The 20,734-nt window shown below is 41.9% G+C and overlaps 2 protein-coding genes across 7 annotated transcripts; both read right to left on the bottom strand.

Annotated features, from left to right (window-relative positions):
• Positions 1-35: 35 nt before the first annotated feature.
• On the bottom strand, positions 36-13,225 carry mbd1b (methyl-CpG binding domain protein 1b). Of its 4 annotated transcripts, none has more exons than XM_035630626.2 (17): positions 13,076-13,225; positions 11,488-12,425; positions 10,537-10,677; positions 8,686-8,827; positions 8,237-8,523; positions 8,064-8,146; positions 7,912-7,955; positions 7,369-7,509; positions 7,191-7,274; positions 6,811-6,831; positions 6,623-6,715; positions 6,191-6,352; positions 5,926-6,105; positions 5,744-5,821; positions 5,594-5,665; positions 2,700-2,837; positions 36-2,597 (listed from the first exon to the last, which is right to left on the bottom strand). In XM_035630626.2, the coding sequence occupies exons 2-17, from the start codon at positions 12,303-12,305 to the stop codon at positions 2,124-2,126; spliced, it is 2,958 nt and encodes a 985-aa protein (XP_035486519.2). In that variant the 5' UTR covers positions 12,306-12,425; positions 13,076-13,225; the 3' UTR covers positions 36-2,123. The 4 variants fall into 4 exon arrangements, with proteins under 4 accessions (XP_035486519.2, XP_047188611.1, XP_035486521.2 ...); XM_047332655.1 differs by having other exon boundaries at positions 11,488-11,810; positions 11,856-13,221; XM_035630628.2 differs by having other exon boundaries at positions 5,926-6,084; positions 11,488-13,222.
• Positions 13,226-13,855: 630 nt separating this feature from the next.
• On the bottom strand, positions 13,856-20,559 carry cxxc1b (CXXC finger protein 1b). 3 transcript variants are annotated; one of them, XM_035630634.2, is made up of 14 exons: positions 20,403-20,559; positions 18,314-18,429; positions 18,113-18,213; positions 17,858-18,000; positions 17,137-17,292; positions 16,779-16,925; positions 16,560-16,667; positions 16,269-16,447; positions 15,495-15,702; positions 15,197-15,307; positions 15,036-15,085; positions 14,858-14,954; positions 14,532-14,684; positions 13,856-14,238 (listed from the first exon to the last, which is right to left on the bottom strand). In XM_035630634.2, exons 1-14 carry the CDS (start codon positions 20,403-20,405, stop codon positions 14,092-14,094), a joined length of 1,719 nt encoding a protein of 572 aa, XP_035486527.1. In that variant the 5' UTR covers positions 20,406-20,559; the 3' UTR covers positions 13,856-14,091. The 3 variants fall into 3 exon arrangements, with proteins under 3 accessions (XP_035486527.1, XP_035486526.1, XP_035486525.2); XM_035630633.2 differs by lacking the exon at positions 20,403-20,559 and adding an exon at positions 18,850-18,876; XM_035630632.2 differs by lacking the exon at positions 20,403-20,559 and adding an exon at positions 18,519-18,666.
• Positions 20,560-20,734: the final 175 nt, after the last annotated feature.

Below are 20,734 nucleotides of genomic sequence, written 5' to 3'. Positions count from 1 at the left end.
AGGCAAAGTCAAGGAAAAAACCATTGGGTTTCAAATATTTTTAAAAATATGTTTTAATTTAAAGACTCAATAAGCTTTTAAAAGAACGATCAACAGAGCCCAAACATTAAAAACGTGCACAGTAACGTGAGGAAACCAAGATAACAAAAAAATATATCTTATGTTAAGAATGCATAAACTTTCACATAGTTAAAATAAAACCACCCTCGTAACTCAATAGGTTGTGGTTTAATTATAAAAAGAAATTCATCAAAACTTAAAATACAAAATCAACCACCAATCATCATAGGGGAAAGAACGCAATGACTTTTGTCCACGAGACCAGTTGTCCTTAGATATAATTTTGCAAAAATACATGTCAACCTATTTCAGAAGCCTATCTCATGTGAAGTGCAAACAACATCTGGCACAACCAAAACCAACACTGATTAAAGGGGCAGCGAGCGATTTGGGAGAAAACTTGTTTCTGTCTTTGTTGTTGTTGTGATTTTACTGTTCGGGCCGGGACGCAAAGCCCGCGATCTCGGGTATGGGAGACCCACGCGCTAACCACTAGGCCAAAGCCGCCACCCGCTAGCACATCTTTGAACATATCATCAAGTGATGTTTACAAACTGCACTCGCAGTGTTGTGTGGTGTGGTCCGCACCATTCTTTTGTTTTCGGTTCAAAGAGCCCGGGCTGAGCTGAAAACCTGGACCCAAAAGCAACAGCTGACGGACGGTGAGGAAATATTGTTTTTTTTACAAAACGAGTATTGCTTAAAATCGCTTAATGCCCCTTAAGGTGCCCTCCCTCTGGGTTCCTGCGTACCATCAAGCCTCGTCTGTAAGACAGCTGTATTAATTTTTCCATTTTTCTCAGCTCTAACAGAAAACAGTGCCCCCCTTCTTCCTACCAGTTTTAAAACATATGGTGAAACTGGACACAATGAGGCATCTAGGAGGGATAATCTGGAGAGAAACCCCTAAAAAACTGTTTGAAGTATTAACTGCTGTGGAGTCTTTACAGTGTTGGGGAAGTTATTTTTTGCAAAACTAACAGTCAGATTATGTAGGGAGCAGTAGATGTTTGAGAGAACTGATGTGTGGACTCCAGGGGTCCACCTGACCCCAGAACCGCCATTAACTTTCTTTCAGTCTCACATCTCGTCCTCAGACGAGTCTCTTTTGTTGTGTTTTTTACAGTGGCTCTCTATTTGCCTCTGACCTAAAGCTGCAACTGTGGGAGCAGCAGTTGTTGTCTGGACACCGTCTCCCGTCTCAGCTGCGGAGCCACGAGGGTCATCGTGACTGACCTTTAGGCTCAATGTGATATTGAATATACTGAAAATACTTTTGTGTCCTCCTCACTTTTTTGTTGTAAATACGTTTTATCATATTGTGTGACCTTTGTAAATTAAAACGACGTCCGGGGGGGTGGATGTGTTTTCATACTCACTGTGTAATATATCTAATGAAATCACTAAAGTATACACGGTATATGTCATCGTCTAATTTTTAATGCTTTCATCTGAATACCACCATAATTTAGATGTTAAAAAAGAAGGTCAGTATTGAACAAAAATGATCGGAACCAATTTGCCAAATGGACCAGATGAGCATAAAAGAAAATTCCCGAATGTTTTAATTCAAGGGAACGTATTTATAGATCATATAATTTACTACAAAATTGAAAAATCATGGGCAAGATGGAAATAAAACCCTTTGTCAACTAAAGTTCAGCCTGCTTTTTGATTCCATCAAATTCCGGAGCACACTATGCTAGAAAAATGAGATGGCCAATGTTGCCTGTGAAAAGATAAGTGGGTTAATTACCTATAAGTTCAATTCTATTTTTGGGCTGACAAAAAATGTGGCTTAAATGTTCACTCAATTGTCTAATAATCGTGAGGGGGTGACGGATTCATATTCCCCCAAGTAAGTGTGGCTCAGTCAGATTCCAGCTCTACCCATCAAGCTGCCCAAACTGGCTGGTTCATCATCACATCTCCAGAGGTAAATCTCCATAATGTAAGACATAGTATTACCTAAAGATTAAATAAAAATGGGACAAACAAACACAAATGGCACACATTTACTCCAGTGGATCTGGAGTTTCCACTGTGGTCTGTCCGTGCTGAAGTTAAAGTCCTTGCAGCGCTCTGCAGTTAGTACAGACGCTCACATTCTTCTTTACCAGGAAGTCGCACGTCGACGCTCGTTCCAGTATGATTGGGTCTTTTTTAGGCGAAGACTCTTTGGGGGACAGACCCTGGCACACAAAGTATTTCTCCAGGCCCAGAAGCAGGTTGACCACCTCACTCGCCGAGGTCAGGCACGCCGGGTAGTTGTCGTACAGCGGGTGGGTGGGGAGCAGCGGCTGCTTCTGGACAGTGACCTGATAGAAGAAGCCGGGGTCGATCAGCACCATGGTGTCCGTCATGTTGGACTGTTTGGAACACTGGGTGAGCTGCAGCTGTGGGCCATCCACTATGATGGCGTACCAGAGAATTGGTAGTGCGGAGGAGCGCAGTGAGTGCAGCAGCTTCAGCAGCTGATTCTCGACATCCGCACCGCTCCCGGCTGAGTTATCCGCCAAACTGAAGATCTGTGTGATCTGCAAGACGACAGAATCAGCATGACAACAGACACGCAACATGTTCACGTTCTCCGTTGTTGTCCAGAGAGCCCACATGAAAAGTCTCAGCAGGACACTTACCATGGGGAACTCGTCGTCTTCCTCCTCATCTTCTTCGTCTTCTTCTTCTTCTTCATCATCGTAGTAGTCTTCTTCAATGTGCCTTTGACCGTCTCTTCCCAGGTACGATCTCTCTGCATCCCATCTACTTAGCTGTTCCTGGAACAACAAGGATGACATTTATATGAGCTAAACCTTTAACTAAAACTACTGTCGTTCAAATCTCAATATGTAACTTATTCAAAAATTGAATCACAGCTGCATCAAAAAGGCAGAGTATGAGATCAAATGCATCTATTAAATGTGTTTGATTAAGAACCATGCATCAAACCATATCGGATACCAGCATGTCTGGTATTGGGATGTACCCACAACCTCCACTGGGAGGAAACCAACTTCGGTGGAAAGATGACTCGCCGCTTGTCTTTGCAACACAAGTGAGCTGATGATTGTTTGTTTGTTGTCTTGCATGAAAAAATATTATTCATGCGGATACAATTATATAATAGGTCGCTGACATTTCCAACAAATTGTACTCAGCAGCGACTAAGTTAACACAAGAGTAAGTGACTTTGATCAGTTGATCAGCAGAAGCCCTCTCATAAACTCGACACCCTTTTCGAGGCAACACGGAGGGGAAGTGAGGACTCGAGGGGTCAGCAGGGGACGGAGCAGCGAGAAAGTGAAGAGCAGAGGAGATCAAGATTATTTACAGGGATTTGCATAAGGTTGATCAAGTCAGTTGGTGTCTCATCAGCCTGATGTGGGTTTAGGATTGGACTTCTTTAGGATTTAGTATAAGATTAGATTTTTCTTTAAAGATTTCTTTTGCTCAATTTAAAAATCCCCAAACGATGTGTCGTTGTAAGTCTGCCCGTCAGGGTTCGAGACTTTGTATGTGTTCGACGTTGGGTGGTAAAAGATTAGACACAATAACACATATGTAACGATAATTAATCCAATTTACGCTTGAAAAATGTGTAATTTCATTTATCATAAATAAATTACAGCTACATTTTTTAAGTTTTCATGAATGCATTTTAGTTAAGTGTTTGAAATTTGGCAGGTTTAAAATGAATAAATGTTTTTCCACGATAAACAAAGCTATTAAATAATGACAAAGTGTGTCTATATGTAGACATTCAGTCATGGCAATATCACCATCACTATCACTTCATTTTGTAAACATGGGATAACATTACTAATGTAATGTAATGTTATTTGTATTAAGCAGCTGAACACTTTTCAAAGTAATTTGACCCAACTCTATGTGATGCAAATGCTAAAAGCAGAAGTTGTATCTGTATTTCTGGTAGAACAAATTTAAAAAAAAAGGCTTTATTCCACAGCCTTTGACTAAAAAACATGAACACTGCAGTTTTGTATTAGCAAGAGGAAGTGGGGCATGTGGCAGCAACCTTTTAACCCCTTATTAATATTGTATAGATATTAAGAGCTGTTTAGCGAAAGAAAGTTCACCCCTGCTTCATTTTACTTTCCAACGGAGACCCAACATTTTCCAAAGAAACCAAATATGGTTTAATTATGAGGGAAACTGTAAACAAAATGGTGTACAAGACATGTAAAGCACTTTTTGTTAGACGGCGCTGATATACAGAAGCTATATTATACTGTCAGACAGTGTGGAATATGATGATTTATTTTAAGCACAGTGTTACCTAATGGGAAATACAAGGAAAAATTAATAAAATGATGTTATAATGCAAAAATCTCAAATCACGCAGTACCTGACTGCTACAGTATCGGTGATGTATCTCAGAGCGTCAGATATTTTCATCAGATCAAGTGAAAAACAGGAAAAACAGGTAAACACAAGAACATACTGAAGGACAGCCAAGAAGAGTGACAAGTAGAGAGAGCAAACCACTTGGCAGCGATATGCGTCTTTTACATAAAGATCAAATTCACTTTTGTGGGAGGCCTGGTGCCAAGTGCAACGTCCCCAGTTCAACAGCATCTAAGGGCCACTGCTGCTTGTGCTGCTGCTGCATGTCTAACCACTGTCAAACCGTCCCATCAAGTCAGCTTGAGGCAAGACAACAGAAAACTACTCAAAACACACCCGATGCAAAAAAAGGACTAACCAAACCCAAATGGAACACGTAGAGGTGCAGATGGCATCACGATACACTAGTTTATAAAAAAAAAACATACACAGAGTCAAACAGAGTTTGGATCCGGGCCTGGAATTACCTTACAGAGCCCAAGCCACAGGCTTGCCACAAGAACAGCATGACAACAGATATGTAAGGACACAGACAGGGTGCCAGAAGCATTTGTGAGGGAGGTGTAAACAGACGGCTATGATGGCTCATGATCAGTCCGGTCGAGAGGAATTGATAATTACGCAGCAAGATTTTGACCAGAATAGTAACAAAATATCTTTACTAGAACTGTAAAAAATATATATTTTTGAGAGATACAGGAATGAGGAAGATGAATTTGAAGCACACTAATGGGGATATTGTTGTGGTGATTTGTATATTCTTTTGCTTGTGTTTTACCTTTACACTTGAATATGTTATGGAAACAATTAATTATTGATTATCAGAATTATTAAAACTATTATTGTATAGAATGGGGGAAGGACTGGATAAGCATGTTGCTTCTCCTACTCTGTTTCATACAGGTAATGTATAGGTATATTGTGAAAGACTGTGATGTACACAGCATGCATATTTTTTTGTTTTATAATATATTTTCACATATATATTTTTATTATTTTCTAACGTTCGAAATAAAGTATTTTAAACAAAAATTCTATTCAAAAAGAAATCCCAAGGAAAAGGCTCCTGGACTTAAAACACAGACGCTTCTATTGATTATATTTTTTCCCCTATTGCAGAGAATGTGCATTTTTACGAAGACAAAGAGAAGGAAGAAGGTAAACTTACCAGCTGACTGTTGTTATGGTTGCTGATGTGAGGGACTCCGTTCCGCTGTCCGATATTTGAATAATTCAGTGGCTGAAAGACAAAAATGAAGTTGACAATCTGGTTTGGTTTGGAGATGGTCGCTGTGCGGAGAATAATCCATTTTCAAACCTCCATAGATGAGTGGTGGTTTCTCGCACTCAGTTCATTGTGTTTGCTGCCACTGGCAGGCTCAGAGCTCCAACTTATCTAAAACAAGCAAATAGTTAATTAACATGTGATCGAATGTTTCGTCTGCAAGAGAATGACACATTCTCACTAAACAATAAACAAAAGATATTATGTGCACTCACTGGTTGGAAGATATGGTCATCATCTTCATTGTCGGTGACGTCCAAGCTGCCGGGTGGTCCTTTGTTCTTCTTTAAACTGGACTTGCGACTGTACGTGTAGTGAGGTCTGGGCCTGCCCGGCATCAGCAGGCCTTCTGGACCATAGTCTCCTTGTCCCATCTGGAACGGCAGGAGGTGTCTCTGTCAAACACCAGCACAGAAACATTTAGCTCCAACACTACGCCATAATTTACGGCACGTTCACTCACAGTTGGTATGATCTTACCATCGCCTGCCTCTGACACTGCCGCAGACGACACTTTTGCCTCTTTTTGTTGCTGCCTCCGAACTTGGGTTTGTCTACACAGAAGTCACACGTGCCGCAGTCTTTCCTGCAGAGACAGGCATTGCATTCTCCACATGAGCGCCGCTTCCTCTTCTTGTGCCACTGCGAACAGGAATTAGATAACTTTTACGCAATTATAAAGGCGTCATGAAACAATCAAGTGCACTATGGAGTGATAATTACATGCATTGTGGTTAGGAATTGTAAGGAATTCTTAAATCAGGCATATTTAGGGGCCCTAAAATCTGTGAGTGTTTGCGATTTGGTGCGGCTTAATAGAATTAAAGGGGACTGCTTGGATTTGGTGGAGGTCTGCGCTTTACTGAGTGACATTCTATATTGCTTTAGATAATCTTCATATGTCTTACTCACATCATCGTCGTCGTCAGTTGACATATCATCATCATCGTCGACGTCCACATTGACCGAGAAGTTCTCCGTGTCGCTGCTTTTGAGACTCGGGTGCTGCAGCAATAAAACATCATCAGTGACAGTGGGGGGCTTTAAAACTGAGTACTATGAATACAAATATCATTTAATTTCATATTACAAAAAGTTACCTGTGAGTCTGCAAATTCACTCTGTAAAATAAAACAGTTTAAATCAAATCAACAGAGTCTTTGTCAAAATCCCAGAGCATTACTCAGTGTGAACATTGTGATCACAACCCACAAGTAGACAGTCTGTATTCAGATGGGGACAACTTGGAATAACTGAAACAAGTCGGACCTGGACTATAAACCTGTGGTTGACCAGGGGTTGTGTATTTGAAAGAGTTGTGCTTCTATAAATATAATTACATTATAATCAAATAAAATAATATCGTTACATTACAAGCCTCCAATTTACACATGCATTCTATGTGTAGTGAGAGGGGCACATGGTGATCTTCGACCCTCCAGCAGGAACAGAAAACAAATAGAAATACAGCTCTTCCTACCTGAAAACTCATGCACGTGTCGTCAAAGTTTTCAGGAGCGTCATTGTAAGACTTCTGCTGCAGAAGGCCTCCGCTTCCAGGTCCCTGGTGTAACATACCGACACAAAGGGCATGAGTCTAAAAGTAACAATCGAAGATAATAACAACCAAACGGCTATTGTGTACCTTTGCATCTTACCTTGCGAATAGGACATATGCATTTGCGTTTTCGGCATATGCGTTTCCGGGACTCGGGGCTCTGCAGTCCGTGCTTGCAGTTGGCACACTGCCCACAGTTGATGGTGTTGTGACATCCCACACACTGCCCGCAAGGAATCCACTGCGGTCGACGTGACCGAGAATAAAAAAGCAGATTGTGTTAGTATTATATAACACAACAATCAGCAGCCTAAATCTGGAGACAAAAAACATACAAGGGAACTTGTCTTCTTTGTGCTGGAAGAAAAGTGGATTTTCTTTTTGTTATGCACGTATTCTTCATGTCAGATGAAAGAAAACCCGTTCATATGGCAAAAAGTGACAAAAAGTTCCGTCATTGTAGTTTTCAACAATGCAACATTCGCCTTTAAACAAAACAATCACATACTGTTGGAGTTCTGATTCTATGGCGTAATGACTTCCATGTCAGTTTCAAGTGGACCATATTCTGACGTAATGACTAGTTACAGTGGCTACAATGCAGCTGCTCGTGCGCAGATCCTGTTCACAGACAAAGCTTTACCTTTCTGAAACGGATCATCGGATGCTCCTTTGTCTTTGAGGCTGCTGGGATCCAAAAGATGAGGGAGAGGAAAGCTGTGAGACGGCAGTAGCTTATACTCTACATCTGTTGAGCTAAGAATGATTATATAGCACACTCATGCACAGACATACCCCAACAGGAGGGACAGCAAGGCCTCTTCCTTTGTTTGTCATACCATGTTCCTGTGAAGGAAATACCGCACCTGGCACAGACCCTGCAGTGACACACGGTGATGGACGGACTTATGACTAAGTGTAAATTGGTGATAAAGAACAGAAATGCTAACAGGAGTAATGAGACTCACAGAGTACTGTCCTCTGTCCCAATTTCTCCTTTGATGGAGGGGAGTGTGTGCCGCTGGGATGATGAGGGAAGAGGAAGTTTAATTCTATCCTCCGCTGACGGATCATCGTGGCGATAGTATTGTTTTAGAGTGCCCTGTGTGCTGTACGAGGAGAAGCCCGTCTGGTTGGACTGGATGCTTTTGGGCCCCAGGCTGGGGGTGAGCCTGTGGTACGAGTCAGGAGTGTCTGCCCCCTCGCCTCTCTCCATGAAGCTGGACTCTGAGGACGAACGCTCCCGGATCTTTCTCTAAAGGATGACAAGGTGGAAACTAACTGTGAGACATTCACATCTGTAGAGCTGCTCACAGAGTCCAGCAAACCATAGTCGATGACAATAGTTTTAAGATGCTTTCAGACAAAAGGTTTATGTAATAAGCAATGAGTTCTAATTGATAAAAAAGCCCAATACCTTCGCTCTGTTTCGAATTCTTATGGGTGGTGCTTGGCCTTCTAAGAACTTTCCGCTCCTGTAGTCGAAGGCTGACAAGTTTAGAATTCCCTCCAGCACAGTGGCCAGTTCTACTCTGCTCCTCACTCGATCACCTTGTGGACTGGGAAGGAAAAAAAACAAACAACTGCAAAGAGGTGGACAACAACCATTAAACACTACAACATCCTGTAATTATCTGCTCATGTGCTTCCCTTATTGAAATCCAAATGCTAGCATGTATTCATTTATTTGACCGTTTTGTAATTCAACGAGGGGGCAACTAACTATCACTGTTAATACTGATCGTATATGTATATTATATAAATATTACTGATTTTCTGATTCATTTTTGATCAATTAATAAAAATAAAAAGTAACAAAAATGCCTAAGGCAGCTCCCCACATGAATTCATCTTATAAATGGAAAATGAAGGGAGGAAAGCAGCATATTTTCCAATTTGAGAATACATCTTATATGTATTACATGTTGGCAATTTATTATTTTGGATAAATTATTTATGACATATTGCATAGCCTTAACACACAAAGTTGTGTGACTGCTACACACTTAAGTTACCAGAAAAAGTGTAAGAAATTACTTATAGTCCAAGTCCCCCTCCACTCAAAAAAGTGTTTTTCTTCTGTCTTTGTCCTTTTATATACTTTAAAACGGGACTGGAAGGGTTATTTAAAACTAAAATCATCATTGTTGAACACCAGGTAAATATGTGATCAGTGGCCGTAATATTTGGTACAAAAAACTGAAATAACTGTTTTTGGAGCCAAGGAAGAACGATCTAAAGTTAGCACCCAGCTTCAAACAGTAATATTAAAAACCACAAACCAAGCCAGAAATCTCAGTTTGGTCATGGACTCAGACCTCAACTTCAACAGGCACATTAAAGTCAGCCCACTATCACCTAAAGAATATATCAAGGATTAAAGGACTGTCAATCAGACAGCTGCAGTTAATTCAGAACGCCGCTGCTCGAATCCTCACTAAGACCAAAAAAGTAGATCATATTATTCCAGTCCTCAGATCTTTACACTGGCTTCCTGTTTGTCAAAGAATTGACTGCAAAATACTACTGTTGGTTCACAAAGCACTGAATGGTTTAGGGCCAAAATACATTTCTGATCTTCTTCTTTGCTATGAACCATCCAGACCTCCCAGGTCGTCTGGGACAGGTCAGGTCTGCTTTCTGTCTCCAGAGTCAGAACCAAACATGGGGGAGGCAGAATTCAGATTTTATGCCCCACATATCTGGAACAAACTCCCTTAGATCTGCAAGTCTGCTGCAACTCCCAGTTCTTTTAAATCAAGACTCAAGACTTTTCTGTTTGCTGCTGCCTTTCGGTAAATAAACTATTTATGCATTTTTTGTACTGCACTATAACTTTTATCACCTGTCTTATTCTACTTTAACATGTTTTTTTATTTTCATTATTTAATCATTGTATTTTAATTAGATTTCATGTGTTTCTTCCCAATTCTTTTAATGTGTTATGTAAAGCACTTTGAGTTGCCTTGTTGTTGAAACGTGCTATACAAATAAACTTGCCTTGCTTACAATGTAATGCAATCCAATGCAGAACCTTTGCCGCGTGTTCATTACTGAGTTCATTACTGAGGTCACAGCTGACGCGGTTGCATTGGACAACATAATGCTGAGGGGGGTCTCAGTATAATGCAGTCCTGGACAAAGAATTTATGGTACAATATATGGCCTGACAAAGAGTGATAATTTTATAATAAAATATGTCCTGCTCTCAGAATTTTGAATAAATGTACAGTGTTACATATTATTTCTACTACTAGATAATATTTACCTGACATAATACACATCCTTCTGACCAACACTGCTTCCTGAGCGCCGAATAACTTCTTTGCGTTTCCAGCCCTCTCCGAGTACGGGCCACTCCTCCCATCCCTCGTCGGGATGCGATCGCTTGCGGCGGGGAATTTGAAGCCTGGAATTAAAAAGAGTTGAAAGGAATTTAATTTATGTCAGACAGAAATCTTTATACTAAATTTAAACAAAAAAACATACTGCTCCGCAACCCACTCAAGATATTTCTTATATGATAACCATGTTGTGTTGCGTGTTTGTTCTTTCTACAGATGAAGGCAATGTTGCCTACAGGTTTGAGCTGAGCTGACTCCCTAAAAAAAGGAAGTGAGTAAGAACACTAACTTAGGAAAGCAATATATTTACATACGCTATATACGTGTTACCACTAGGGCTGCAACTAACGATTATTTTCATTATCGAACAATCTGTCGATTATTTTCTTGATTAATTGATTATTGTTTGGTCCATAAAATGGTGAAAAATGTTGATCATGTTTCCCAAAACCACCAAGATGATGTTTTGTTTTGTCCACACACCAAAGATATTCAGTTTACTTTCACAGGGGAGCAAAGAAACCAGATTATCGAAATAGTTGGGGATTATTTTAGTAGTTGATTAATAATCGATTAAATGTTGCAGCTCTGGTTACCACATACCTTTTATAACTCTATCCCCCTTGCTAGTGTACTTCAACTTGAAACCATGTCTTTATCTAAAGAATTACACACACCCTTTAAGTAAGTCAGTAGTATTTGTACAACAGTGTTGCAAATATGCAGCACATGAAATGCCATCAAATTAAATTCAAGAGATAATGCTGCTGATTTACACATCGCAGTACAAGAGAAGGGCTCTGCAGACAGCACATTGCAATACCAACACATGATCACAGAGTGGAGAAAGTAAGACACAACATGAATCAACCTACTGATATATCTTTCGGTGCGCCTTCTCGCTGCCCGCAACGCTCTCGCTCCGCTCACTTTCTCCTGCCAGACTCTCTTCCTCTGCATCGTTCCTGCCGAAGCTGAGGGCATCGTCATCTTCATCGTCCTCGAGGGGCTCGAACCAATCGGCAGGAGGCTCTTCCTTCACCTCGACCAGGGACTCCCCTACGGGGTTTCCCCCTGTGTGGAGACTGTCTGAGGGTACAGGGGGCACCGAGGGCTCCAAGGGTACATGGGTGACCGGGGGTACAGGGGGCACCAAGGATATATGGGTTACCGAGGGTACAGGGGGTACAGGGGGCACCAAGGATATATGGGTTACCGAGGGTACAGGGGGTACAGGGGGCACCAAGGATATATGGGTTACCGAGGGTACAGGGGGTACCAAGGGTACAGGGGGTACAGAGGGCACCAAGGGTATATGGGTTACCGAGGGTACAGGGGGTACAGGGGGCACCAAGTGTACAGAGGGTACCAAGGGTATATGGGTTACCGAGGGTACAGGGGGTACAGGGGGCACCGAGGGTACAGAGGGTACCATGGGTACCAAGCGTATATGGGTTACCGAGGGTACAGGGGGCACCAAGGGTACCAAGGGTATATGGGTTACCGAGGGTACAGGGGGCACCAAGGTTACAGGGGGTACAGAGGGTGCCGAGGGCCCCAAGGGTACAGGCGGCACCGAGGGCTCCTGCGCCGGCGCTGCCTCAGAGGCGCCCTCTGCTTTGCCGCTTCGCCCCACGTCCTCCCACGCAGGCTCCCCGCCTGCGAGAGGGCTCACAAGCGGTCCCTCGCTCATCGATGCACCGGCTCGGGCTACAATCCGCCCACGGTGTGTTCCCGATGACAAACGAGACGTCCCCCACAGTCCGCCTGTGGTCCCATCTACAGCGGCGTGGAATCACACGCTTGCCAGCGCCTGGAAACGAGAGACGACGGCGTTGTCAATAAAACCGAGACGCGTCGCGTCGCGTCGCGTCACGTCCCCCCTGGAGTATACTCAGTTAGCCTAGCTCGGTGTTCTGGTGCTGCAGTGTTAGCTTTAAATAACGAGTTGGTTTTGGTTCTTTTTGACACGATAGCTGGGACTGCACGAGCAGACACACGTTATCCAGAACACAAACACGACCAAAGAGACCGGGTCGGGACGTTACGCCCTCGTCTGTTCAACGCTAGCTAGCTTCCGCGAACACGTAGCTAGCATTTCTCAACGCACTGGGGCGTAGCAGACGTTGGCCAGCAAATGCCATGCTAGCTAACCCCAACTGTTGTGAGTGCTCTGACCGCTGTAAACGCCCGGATTATTATCCAAATGCAGAAGCCGATTGTTTCTTAATATGCATTTCACTATACATTATACCAGCAGCAGTGCGAGGTCAGAACCACTTGTGCAAGGCAGCCGCAGAGAAAAGCTCTTAAGTGAAAATGGGAGTAGCTTTAGCCACAGCTAGCTGTAGCGTCCTTTCCTCCATGGCTCCCGTGCCACAGCGATTTCCTCCGAGTTGAGAGCGGTGCATCCGCAGCGACCGCTTTTCAAATGCTTGCGCTTCGGCGGCCCACTGAACTCACAGCGTTGGGGCATTGGTCATTCTCCAGATGTCTGGAACTCCAGCCGCGACATGCGTCCGTTCACTGCACCGCGGTGTACCGCTAAGTTAGCTAGCTACCAAGTAGCTTGCGCTGCACTAACGGGAACGGTGGAAGGACAAAAGACGACGAAACAGTCAAGAGGAAACTCCGCATGAACCGTCAACGATGGTTCTGACCCTGATCCCGCTTAGAGACAGGCCCACCGTCACACAGCGACGTCAGGATCAAATGTCGACTCTTCATTGATATATATACTTGGTTTTGATGTAAGTGGGTGAATAATTGTAATGCAATTGGAAGCGCTGCAATCCACCATAATCTATTCTAAAAACCGAAATATTAGTTCCCCGAGTAACAGCTGTAACAACAGCCACTCACTGAATGGTTATTGACTCACTTTGAACTCAACGCGTTGTTCACTCTTTTCAAACAGCATTTCACTAATCACTAATTTCATCCAAACAGCCTGTTTGGAAAGAAACATCAATCTCATTCCACTTCCATCATCTTTGATAATCATCTCTTTAATTGCTTCGTTTTTTACTTCTGGGAACTTCGACTGACGTGGTTGTAGAAGTTGTTTAATATTTGATTTGAGTCTTACAAGAAAGCACAGATTATTGGTTTAGTTTCAGGCCAAACTGTAATAATCGTATTCAAGGCATCCCTCTGCACATTGTTTGCACAAAGGCCCACAGAAATGATAGAGAAAAGAACACGTTCATCGGTAACACACACACACACACACCTCGCTTGGAGCAAGTTTAAGGTGTTTATTCAGGGTGTTCATACCAAACAGCACTTTTCATTCAGCAGCAGCTCATCTACCAGCCAGGAAAAATATATATATCCATTTACCACTCAAAGTTAATCAATATACAAAGGTTTTAAAATAATTATCTAGTTAGAAAATGGGTTGTTATTGTTCTTTAAGTTTAAATCCTAAAACACATGAAACACATCTCATTTTATGTACAAGGATCCCGACAGGTAAACTACCTATCCTTGTTGGTACGGAGATCCGTCGTCAGGGGGTCGTGCTGAATAGTCTGATGCAACATCAGAGCGAGCAATCCAGCTCTGTTGGTCATAGCAGTCCTGACATTACGCTCCTGTTCGAAGAGCTCGTCCAACTTGTACCACTGTGGGGAACAGAAGTGCAGGTTAATGCTGATGGTTGTGTAATCGACGTTTAAGCTAATAAGCGCTGTCGTGGAAATCTGTTGATTTTGCCAGTGAGGTTAATCAAAAGTGTGAGAAGGAGAAGACAAAACGGAGAAGATAAGAACACAGATGGGCCATATGATGAATTGCTATTATAAGCAACAGCAAAGTCAGATATTTATCACTTCACTCATTGTGGGTCTAGGGCCTGGAGGCATTTGCTGTTGAAGATGTAGAGAATTTACAATAAATAACCCCAAGTTTGACTTACCACCCTGACTCGCTCCAAGTCCACCTCAGCTCTCCTCAGCTTTTCCCAGTTGTAATGTCTGTTACATTTTCTTTTGGAGACTCTGCAGTAATCCCCCGTCAGCTCAAACACACTCTTCACGAGAGGACAACCACACACCTCATCTACTGGGATCTGGATAAAGACAGAGAGACAGAGAAAAAAATCAGTCAGCTCAAAACACTTTTTAAGGTTATTAAACAGGTTATTACTTTCTGTATTTCAAGTATAAGACCAGGTTGGCAGTTATTAGGGAGTGTTGGAAATTATAATGCAAGATAACAAAAAACTGAGGAGTGTTCACTGACCTTGGGATCTCTGGAATGTTCCGGACACAAAACTTGCAGCCTCTTACAATACGTCTTGCTCTGGGGATTGTACACGTCACAGAAGAGTCTGGTTGCTCTGTGGGGGGGGAAATTGGTGGTAAATCAAGGGAACTATTGAAAATCGCTATACAATTCTAGAGTATTTCTTTCCTCTTACCCTTCTATTCTTGTAGGGTACATGGAACCAAAGGAGGTCTGACTCTCATACTGTCGAGATATTCATTAGGGAGAGAAATGTTACCATTAGCCTATACGCTTTTGTTTGTACTTGTATACGAGATGCCTAGAGGCAGAAACACAAACTGCAGAAATAATCACCTTTGCGTAACATCTCTCCATATGTCTCAGTGCCCCTTTTGGACTGATGGGATGACTACAAGACACACAGAAAATCTGCAGATCCGAGTCTTCGCTGTCAGCTTCATTCACCTGCAAACATGAGAAAGACAGAGAGAGACAGAGAAAGAGAGAAATGTAACCCGTGCTCTTCTGCTCATCTCACAAACAAAAAGGTCTGATATTGCAGTTTCAGAGCTGGCCTACTTTGACAAGAGCAATTATCAAAAGTAAAAGTATTCAATGCAGAAAAATAATATGCAAGGCTGCGTCAGCTCACATCTTCGTCCTGCTGAACCGCCTGCTGCTTGGCCTTGGCAATGATGCCCTCCAGTTCGTGGAAGCGTCGCTCCATCTCCGTGAGGCGCATCCGGGCGTTCTGCTGTTCGCGGCGGATGCGCTCCAGCTGCTTCTTCCCATGCTCCTCGGCAATGCAGGGACTCTGCTGCCACTGCTGGATACGCTGTGGAAGGATCTCGTAGATCCGGCTTTGGATAAAATTAAAATTAAAATCACACGGGTTAATTCATTTCAGTGCAAAAGGGTGATATCCAGCCTTATCACCACTGATTTCCTGAATCAAGTTATATCTGATTCACAAAGTTACTGATAAGATTCACTGAAATATTTGTGCACATCTCACAGACGGCTTTGTGTTTTAAATTTGAATCGCAAACAGACTTCAGTGGAAACGCGCCTGCCATGTTTTATGTCTCTTGCGTGGCCAGATCGCAGGAAACCAACGCTAATGGGATTAAAGCTTCATGCATCCACCGGAAAAGGCACACTGCATATTAAAAGATTTTATAAATCAATATAGGATCATTCAAGAGGAAAATTTGTATCAACCTAATTATTTTAAAACCAAGCCCGACATTTAAAACTTTGAACACTAGGTGGAGCAGTAGTACTGTCATTTGAAGAAAAACAGGCAGTAATAGTTCAAGCAAAGGTTTTTTGATCATCCCCTTTGTCCGGAATTCAGTGTATGTAAGCTAACAGAAACATACTAGTAAGTAAAAAGAATAAAATTAATAAAAAGTATTGTTCTTACTTGGCAGCTAATTTCATGCCACAGTCCTCAGAGCAGTATTTGGAGCTGGGTCTTGCTACCTCCACACAGGTCGGTCCCAGACACTGACGCAGCCCAGTGTTATCCCGCAATTCCCCCTTGTCACTATGCCTGGTTTTGTCTTTGTGCTTCTGCTTCTGTTTGTGGCGACGGGACTCCTTCTGCAAACAAAGGCAGCAGACCAGATGTCACCCGGTGTGTCACCAACCATTTACCTTGTTTGACATCTGGCCGCATTTAATAATAATGAATCAATATGATTGAAAGTCTTACTTTCTTGTCAAACTTCTTTTCCCGCCTCTTGACGTGCTTCACCTTCACTGCCTTCTTGCGCATGACGGGGCTGAACGGCGGCTCTTCGTCGTCATCAGTGGCCCATGCCTGGGTGAGACGGCATCAAATAGTTACAACATAATGATCAATGTAGTAGTTGCATCTGAAATTAGCAGGTTTACAGTATATGCAACAATATTGTGTCAGGCGTTCTGCTACCATGTTATCGTCTAGTCCTGCCGACTTGTACTGCTGGTACAGATCGGCCTCACTGTCGTAGTCGTCCGAATACCGTCTCCGTCTGTGGTAGGAATTGTCCCTCCTTTCCCGCAGAGATAATTCCTCTTCCTTCACACGCAGCATTTTCTGTACAAAACCAAAAGGCAAGAGGTTGTACATTTAATACGTAGTAATCAGTTTATCATCCATATCTATTCCAGCATCTCTGCTGCACCCTAGCACTAGTGTCTTCCTACAACTTGGAGACAAATTCCTTGTATGTTTACACATGCTTGGCCAACAAAGCTGATTCTGATTATTGAAACATAAAGACGAGACAAGAGCTGAAGTCACTTACCCGGGCTCGAACCTCACATTGCCTGAACCTGCACTTCTGTCTGATTTTGTTAGGGCCTCCAAACTTCTTCATGTCCTTGCAGAAGTCACACTGAGCACAATCCTCAGTCCGTCTGCAGGGCTCACACTCACCACACATTCGGACTGAACGCTTAACCTGAAAAAATAAAAATGGACATTTAGAGCCACTGCTTTCTATGAAATGGGAAGTTTTACATCATGCAATATCCACACAATGCTTAAAAACGAAGAGGTCAACCTGCAAATATACAGTGTTTATAGATAATTACAGTGTCACGGGAAAGAAACGGAAATGAGTGATTATACAATATATTTATATAAAATTTTTATTATGTTATTACCAATCTATTTTTCAAGATTATTGGCAATACTTTCAATTCTGATGATGCACATTTAAGATACATTGTATGATATGCCTGTGTCTTTAATATTGTGTTTTAAATTTTGTGACTACATTAGTCCACGGGCTGGTTTGAGTCTGGATATTCTCAAAAGTTCATTTAAAAATTGTCAAAAATATGTAAATTTTTTCAAGATGACGTGTCTAAAATTTCTGTGCTAAATGATCTATGATAATTTTTCTCATGAGGAATAACATGTCATGAATTTGGAAGATCCAGATACCTAATGTTTACACTTTTTTGATGCTCTTTAGATAACACTGCAAAAAATCAGATTGTTAAGTCAGAAATACAACTTACTTTTGATCCACGCCTCCTCTCACTCTTGTAGTCTGGGGTACTCGGGGTGCTGTAACCTCTGTCTGATCTCTCAGGCTCAGATTCCTTCTCTCTTCTGTCGTTTTTCTTTGATCTGTACTTTATTTCCAATGAGGGTCTTGCATCTGTTTACAGGGAGAATAAAGCAATAATGTCTTATTACACGATTGTGATATATTTCATGATGACATTTTTTTATGAAAAGGCACGCTTAAGTGCTGTGTAAAATGTCATCACCTCTGCACCTCATGCAGTACCATTCGCGGATGGCCTTCGCTTTCTTCTCAGTGATGTTGATACAGTGGCCATGGAACCATTCATTGCAGTTATCACAACCACTGTCAGTGGGAGAAGCAAAAAAAGAAATTAAGGTTTGTACGTTGCCGTGTCTATACCCTGCGTTGGACGGATGTGTTGACAGTGGTGCTGTGAGCGTACATCATGAAGCAGTTGATGTCTGGTTTCCGGCAGATACAGTAAACTGGTGCATTCTCCCCCTCCATGCTACTGGTCTCAGGTCCTGGTACAGGTTCAAAATCAGACAAGTCGCTATCCTGAAAAGCAGAAAACACATGACAACCCACATTAATACATAAGGAGATTCACAAAGCTTTAGTTTTTTGCTCGGCTTCATTGCACTGACCCATAATAAAGGCCACGCCTCCATGCACACTCTGTTAGTGTTTCTATTTAGCACCAAGACAGTTGTCTTCTGTCATAGGTTGCACAGTTTGAATGTTCATTCGAACTCTTAATAGTCGTTAATTGAAATCCTACCACACAATCCCTGTTGAGGCAATGATTAAAGGATTAAAGGAATGAACGCACACACACATGCGCGCGCGCGCACACACACACACACACACACACACACACACACACACACACACACACACACACACACACACACACACACACACACACACACACACACACACACACACACACACACACACACACACACACACACAAACCTGTGATCTCATTGCATATAACAGGAACTTCAGGAAGTGGATCCTCTCAGAATCCCATTTGAATTACAGCAGAAACAGAGGCGAGACACTGAGTCACTTCACCACATTTGAAGATACAAACCCGGGACGGAGACCACCACCCGGAAAGACGAGCACAATTTCTGAGAAACCATATGCAGACACCTAAAGGAATAATAAATTAATTCTTCATCGCAACAATGCCTGGTTATTGGAACCATTATCTGTAAAGGCAAACCCAGAGTTGTTCTTCACGCCACAGTGATGCAAACTATCCAACTAGCACACAACTCATGCACTATTTTTCATGAACTGTAGGACATTTTCTCAAGGACAGCAGAGGACTCTATGAGTGTATATATGTTGTGCGTATTAACTATCCAAGTGTCAAAGCACAGTGCAGAGTAGCTTTGCTGTAACACAAAGTCAGCTGCTCAATAACTAGAAATTGTTGTCACACATTGGTTAATAGAGCCCTTTGATGTTAGCCTTTCACGGACATATCGGTATCGGACGATATTTCAAGAGCCCGACCGATATTATCGGCCAACTGATTTTGAGCCTTTGTATGTGTATGTTTACATTGTAAAATAAATGTTTGTTATACGTTCTATGTATCTGGTTGGATTTGTATTTTCAATTATATAGCTATTCAAGCTAAAGTTCATGGTTAAACTAAAATATCAAGCCTCAATTACATGTCTTTGTCAAAAAAGGTTTGATAATGACATTTTAGGAATCATTGTCCGGTTTTTTTTTAATATATATATATATATATATATATATATATATATATATATATATATATATTATATACACATACATAGGCCGATGTATCGGTATCGGCAAATCTTTTACTCCAAAATATTGATAACGGCCCCCTAAAAATCCTTATCGGTTAGGCTCTAATTGGTAACAGTAGAGTCCTTTCCAGTACACTGAACATAGTCTATTCTGCATATTTCATATTTTTTCTCTACTCTCCCACAGTTTGGAAAAAATATATATCATGTTTATTACACTGTAAATCTGACCACGTATTGCTGTCTAACGATTGAGACTAAAGTAAAGCAGAAGTCGTGTTGATTTCATAACTAACGTATTGCTAGCATATTCACTACCAGCTATACCATTAGTGTGTCTGGGAAGAAAACTTGATTCGTTTAAATACAAACATTGTCGGTTCGTAAGAGAAGGAAAAAAACGTGTAACATTATCAGGTGCTTTGTTTACAACCCAACCTCAGGTCACTTTACGTGCTAACGCTAGCTCCGATGGTAGTTATTCGGTTAGCATTAGCTACTTGAACATGTACAGAAAACATTTGTCAGTTTGCTTTCGTTGCCACAAACCAGTCAATACAAATATATGTTATAAAAGTCAGATTTAATACGACTATTCCAACGTCGTAACTACAGTCGGATCAAAACTAGCAAAACTCTTGTTAGGGCCGTGGAAACCTTTTAGTCGGCCAAATTAAATTAGCTATCATAATCATAGACTTGATAGAATTTAAGTATAATCAAAGTACTTACCATTATATTAGATCTTACAGTTCTGGTCGCTCTACAAATGAAGCAAAAAAAGCAACAGATATGAGGGAAAAAAAGAGAGACTCTGTTAGCTCGGCAGCTAGCGTCCTGCTAAAATGGTTTACACCGGATGTGGCATCGCTCACAATCGGATGAACTCGGATTACTATTCGTTAAAATACCATCCGTCATTGGTCGGTGTTGTTCTTCTTCTTTGGTGAATTAGCATTCAACCGCACACTGTCGCCACCTGTTGGATTTGTTATAAAGGACGTTTACACATTCACTCTACTTGACTATTATTCAAGGCCAGCAGGGGAACATTAAGTATATAA

Source organism: Scophthalmus maximus, chromosome 6 (genome assembly GCF_022379125.1).
Source record: "Scophthalmus maximus strain ysfricsl-2021 chromosome 6, ASM2237912v1, whole genome shotgun sequence".
Taxonomy (NCBI): domain Eukaryota; kingdom Metazoa; phylum Chordata; class Actinopteri; order Pleuronectiformes; family Scophthalmidae; genus Scophthalmus; species Scophthalmus maximus.
Note: the sequence above shows the minus strand (reverse complement) of the source record. Positions and strands in the feature narration are given on the sequence as shown.

Bases quoted from the DNA above. Each gene is read 5' to 3' on its own strand.
- cxxc1b (XM_035630632.2), bottom strand. From the start codon at position 18,542: ATGGAGGCGTGGCCTTTATTATGG. The intron at 18,214-18,313 runs GTACGCTCACAG...TCCCACTGACAG, and splicing joins GACATCAACTGCTTCATGAT to TGGTTGTGATAACTGCAATG. The intron at 16,668-16,778 runs GTAGCAGAACGC...CGTCTCACCCAG, and splicing joins CAGGACTAGACGATAACATG to GCATGGGCCACTGATGACGA.
- mbd1b (XM_035630626.2), bottom strand. From the start codon at position 12,305: ATGAGCGAGGGACCGCTTGTGAGCCCTCTCGCAGGCGGGGAGCCTGCG. The intron at 7,956-8,063 runs GTATGTCTGTGC...TTTGGATCCCAG, and splicing joins TTGCTGTCCCTCCTGTTGGG to CAGCCTCAAAGACAAAGGAG. The intron at 6,353-6,622 runs GTGAGTAAGACA...TCCTGTTCGCAG, and splicing joins CAACTGACGACGACGATGAT to TGGCACAAGAAGAGGAAGCG.